This window comes from Hipposideros armiger, unplaced genomic scaffold, assembly GCF_001890085.2.
Source record: "Hipposideros armiger isolate ML-2016 unplaced genomic scaffold, ASM189008v1 scaffold_283, whole genome shotgun sequence".
In the NCBI taxonomy this organism is placed as follows: Eukaryota; Metazoa; Chordata; class Mammalia; order Chiroptera; family Hipposideridae; genus Hipposideros; species Hipposideros armiger.
Window position 1 is genome coordinate 675266 of NW_017731633.1, and position 4911 is coordinate 680176.

Sequence of the window (4911 nt, forward strand, 5' to 3'; positions counted from 1 at the left end):
AAGTTATACGAATGTTTAACCATTATGTTGTACATCTGAAACTAATCTAATATTGTATGTTACCTGTGATTGAAAAAAAAAGAAAAACAAAAACCCAGTACCTGAGGGGGAAAAAGTTCCTTGAGTAAAAATGCCTTGAATAGAAGAAGATCAGTAATACAATCCTGATAATACTTTTCACAAGTCTAACATAACAGAGTCTCACAAATGCTTTAAATATCATCAAGGACAAATAGGGGTACAGTAATTATCACATTGATCAGTTTCTTTAGATTAAACTGGTTATAAAAGTGTCGACATCATAGATATTAATGTGTCTCTTCAATACCTCTATTCTCATTGAGATTTTGATTTAAAAATCCTGATACTTCTTCTTGTCCCTATGATTTTTCTTACCTAGAAGAGAATTAGGTTTCGCTCACCCACCAGTGAAGTTGAGTTAGCAATTTGATGGTTCAAGGTTTGGCCCTGGGGTCCCTTCCAAGTTGATCCTCACCAAGCCAGAGTCCTAGGACAAGACTCTTATTTTATTAGACAATGTCATGATCACATGACTTAGGAAGTTGATTTTGGTGAACCTGAGCTATATCCCACAGCTGTTTACTCAGAGTGTCATATGTTTATAGTACAGCCTGGGAAAAGTGTTCAAAGAGTCATCTCATTTTTAACAGGCTAGGAGGTGAGATTTTTTAGCAGCTGTTTGTTCTGGGGCCTTCTCTGTGAAAAGGGTGGAATGTTTACTCTTTATTATACACCCAGAGTGAGCCCATATTCGCTCTGCTTGTCTTGGTGAGGTAGTGCTGGTGCCTCTTTAGCACAAAACTCACCTTCCAACTCTGTGACTCCCCTTTGCCAACCAATGTTAGTGGCAGGGAGGCCCTGGCAGGAGACTGGGAGGCAGGCGGTGGGACAAGGGACTTCTTCCCACCTCCAGCTCCAGTCTGCAGCTTCCCAGTAGCCACAGGCAGTGATGGCCAGCTTCCAGCTATTTTTAGTACTTTCAGCACTAGCCAGCTGCATGGCCTTGCCAGGGAGATTTCCAGCCTCCTCAGACTGAGGTGTGATTCCCCCATTAGCCATGGTCTCTCAGAAGTCAAAACACCAGCTGCCTGGAGCCCCCTTCCTAGAGGTCTGAATTCTCCCTCAAAGGGGCCATTCCTCTGAGGTCCTACAGAACCCTGGGCTTTGAGCTGCTTCTGGTAACTACTACTTTTACTATCTCAGGGATCGTGTTTTGCTCTTCCAGCCTCCTAGCATTGCACTTCTCCTTGGAATACCCCCCTCCCCCCAGTCCTTAAGACGCCTTCTTCAGCATTCCCTTGGCACCGGTGAGTCAACCCCTTTTTGCCTTTGAGTGGACAGACCCTGAGCTGGGTATTTCAGGCCAGCTGACCTGGACACGGTTGCCTCAGGGATAGCACAGGAAGGTCACCCTACTCCAGTACGTAGATGATCTCCTCCTAGCGGCCTGGGACTTTGAAACCTGTAAACAGGCCACAGGGGACCTTTTACAGGCCCTTCAGACTCTGGGATAGGTGATGTGGGGTATTGCCGGCTTTGGATCCTGGGGTTCGCAGAGCTCGCCAAGCCTTTATATTCGGCTACTGTGGGAGGGGATACACCGCTCATATGGACAGCTGAAACTGATAAAGCCTTTAAAGCCTTAAAACAGGCCCTCATTTCGGCCCCGGCACTTGATCTCCCAAATGTTACCAAGCCGTTTCATCTATTTGTGGCTGAGAAAAACGGCATCTCAAAAGGGGTCCTAACGCAGACCTTGGGACCCTAGAAAAGGCCAGTTGCTTACCTTTCCAAAAGGTTAGACCCCGTGGCCTCAGATTGGCTCTCCTGTCTCCGGGCCATTGCCGCAACAGCCATGCTTGTCCGAGAAACCGATAAGCTCACCTTTGGCCAAGATTTACATACCACCACCCCACATGCTGTAGATACTCTACTAAGAGGAACTCCTAACAGATGGCTCTCAAACACCCTGCTCGCCCAATACCAGGCCCTCCTCCTCGACCAGCCGCGACTACAATTTCATAAAGAGATTACCCTCAATCTGGCTACTCTGCTCCCCGACTCAGATCCTGCTGCTCCACTCCACCACTGTCTCGAGGTAATCTCTCAGACCTGCTTGGCTCGGCCTGACTTGATGGATGTATCTCTACCCGAACCGGACGAGGTACTCTTTACAGATGGGAGCAGTTATGTCAAGGACGGAATCAGAGGTAAAAAAAACCTCCCCCACGTTGTTTGATGAGACTTTAAATAAGGATCTCAGTAGCTTCCGGAAGGACATGAGTCCCAAGGCCATAGGAAACCAGGCTGCTGACCAGGCCGCCCGGAAAGCTGCCCTAAGACCAGTGAGGCTGATAGACATCATGACAACCCAACTATTAGAATATCTCCCTGATAACCCCACCTACACTGAGGAGGAACGCCAGTCCTTCCTGTCACAACAAGCCCGTCTCCTGCCGGATGGTTGGTATCGGACCCCGGACAGCCGACTTTGTCTACCCAAAGCCTTGGGGAGGCAACTCTTGGCGCAGTTCCATCAACTTACTCACCTTGGGGCACGTAAACAAGGAGAACTAGTCCGCTCCAAGTTCAGGATCCCGGACCTCACTGCCATTACTCAAGATATCACCTTGAGATGTCTAGCCTGCGCTAAGGTTAGTGCTAGTCCTCACCCGCGGCAGTTTGGGACTCGGTTCTATCGGCGCCACCCCGGGGAGCACTGGGAGATTGACTTCACTGAGGTTCGCACCAGCAAATATAACTATAAATACCTACTGGTTTTTATTGACTCCTTCTCGGGTTGGGTAGAGGCTTACCCCACCCGGATGGAAACCGCCTCTACCGTCGCAAAAAAACTCCTTCAGGAGCTCATCCCCCGATTTGGCCTACCCAGATACCTGGGGTCCGACAATGGCCCGGCCTTCACGGCCAATATCTCTCGATTGTTGGCCAAAGCCCTCCATATCACATGGAAACTACATTGTGCCTATCGGCCACAGAGCTCAGGGCAAGTTGAACAAATGAACAGAACCTTAAAAGAAACGCTTACTAAATTTGCTCTAGAAACTGGTGCTGGGTGGCCGGATTTGCTTCCCTTAGCCTTGTTCCGTGCCCGCTGTACCCTATATTGAGCTGGTTTTTCCCTTTTTGAAATCCTATACGGGAGGCCTCCCCCTCTCTTCCCCCGGTTAAAGGCTGAGATATTGTCTGAGGTTTCTAACCACCTTTTAATTCAGTCTCTCCAAGCTTTACAGACACTTCAGACTGAGCTGCACCGGATCATCCAGGCTGCCCAACCAGACCGCGGACCTCTCCAGCCCCACCTGTTCCTGCCCAGGGTGACCGTCCTGGCCCGACGCATCCCCTCCAAGACCCTCGAGCCGACCTGGAAAGGACCTTACATTGTCACCTTAACAAAGTTGCCGGGATCCCCGCCTGGATTCACCACACGCAAGTCAAGCTTGCCCCGCCGAATCCCGAAAAGAGATGGAAGGTTCTCAGCAAGCCCGGCGACCAAAAGATAAGACCCTCTTAGTAAAATTTCAGGTCCCTTAGCCACCAGGTTGCCCAGGACTTAGGATATCTCAAGAGCTCCGTTTCTCACCTTGAACTCCAGGTTAACTCCCTCACCGAGGTAGTCCTCCAGAATAGAAGAGGACTAGATCTCCTCTTTCTCGAACAAGGGGGTCTCTGCGTAGACCTGGGGGAGACCTGCTGGTTTTACGCTAACCAGTCTGGGGTCATTCGGGAAACTCTAGCCCTTGTTCAGGAAAATCTCAAAGCTGGTATCAGTCTCTCTTTAACTGGTCACCATGGTTCACCACCCTCATCTCGGCCCTTTCGGGTCCCCTCCTCCTCCTCCTCCTAGGCTGCCTATAGGCCCATGCTGCATCAATTGTCTCACGAGGTACCTGCACCGCCAGGTCAATCAGGTTGAGCTCCTGGTCCTCCAGCGCCAATATACGCCCCTACAGACCCAAGACTCAAGGATTTGATCCATTCTCATAAGACCAGTGGGGAATGTAAGGATCTGTCCTCAGGGATACTGTTGCAAGAACCAAATTAGATGAATAAGGTTCCAGGAAACTATTCAGGATCCCCTTTGTCCCTGGGACCAGACCAGGGGCTTCCTGTCCCCAGTACAAAAAGTTTCTGTTCAAAACCTGTTTCAAGGAAGGACTCATGCTCCGGGCCAAGCAACACCTGCAATGGATGCGGCCAAGTGCTAACAATAACTGCTTGTTTTGCAATAACAGTTTATTCTTGCTTCTGTAAACCTGTTTGCAATAACGGTTTATTCTCACTTCTGTTAACCTGCTTCTGCTTAGGCGCTCAGAAATAGGTAAAGCATATATAAACTCTCACCGGCCAAGGCCCGGGGCCATTCTCCTCTTGCAGAGTGAGACGGATGCCAGGCCTGGCCCAATAAAGCCTTTGGAATGAAAACTCTGTCTCTCAGGTCTTTATTAATGAGCAAGGACCTAACAACCGTGAGTGGCTGGCAGCCAGCATGAGCGGTCGGTAGTCAGCAAAAGCTGCCATGAGCTGCCATGAGTGGCCATCCAATGGCCGGCAACTGATTTGCCGCACCTGGGAAGAGTGCAATGATCACAATACCAACATGGGCCAGTGAAGTGACGTCCTCCACAATTAGACTGAAAAACAAAAGGACAGCAACTTGTCTGTTTCCCTTCCCCGATTCCCCAATGCTGTTCCCCTCCCCAATTCTCCAATAAAATCTTTAAAAAAATTTTTTTTAATTGTAGTTTGTTGGTAATTGTTGAACTCAGTGATGATGGGTCCATGGGAATTCATGTTATTGTATTTGGTTTGTATATGTTGAAATGTTGCCATAATTTAAAAGGCTTTCTTCCTATAAATAGTGGTCAA

General features: G+C 49.0%; 1 protein-coding gene across 3 annotated transcripts; it reads left to right on the forward strand.

Moving 5' to 3' along the window:
* The first annotated feature begins 1075 nt into the window (after positions 1 to 1075).
* LOC109391016 (uncharacterized) lies at positions 1076 to 4560 on the forward strand. 3 transcript variants are annotated; one of them, XM_019658179.1, is made up of 3 exons: positions 1076 to 1199; positions 2088 to 2762; positions 3258 to 4560. In XM_019658179.1, exons 2-3 carry the CDS (start codon positions 2160 to 2162, stop codon positions 3543 to 3545), a joined length of 891 nt encoding a protein of 296 aa, XP_019513724.1. In that variant the 5' UTR covers positions 1076 to 1199; positions 2088 to 2159; the 3' UTR covers positions 3546 to 4560. The 3 variants fall into 3 exon arrangements, with proteins under 3 accessions (XP_019513724.1, XP_019513723.1, XP_019513725.1); XM_019658178.1 differs by lacking the exon at positions 1076 to 1199 and having other exon boundaries at positions 1330 to 2762; XM_019658180.1 differs by lacking the exon at positions 1076 to 1199 and having other exon boundaries at positions 1330 to 2675.
* Positions 4561 to 4911: the final 351 nt, after the last annotated feature.

Coding starts and splice junctions, on each gene's coding strand:
- LOC109391016 (XM_019658179.1), top strand. CDS start 2,160: ATGTATCTCTACCCGAACCGGACGAGGTACTCTTTACAGATGGGAGCA. Junction 2,763..3,257: donor GGGAGATTGACTTCACTGAG/GTTCGCACCAGC, acceptor CTTTTAATTCAG/TCTCTCCAAGCTTTACAGAC.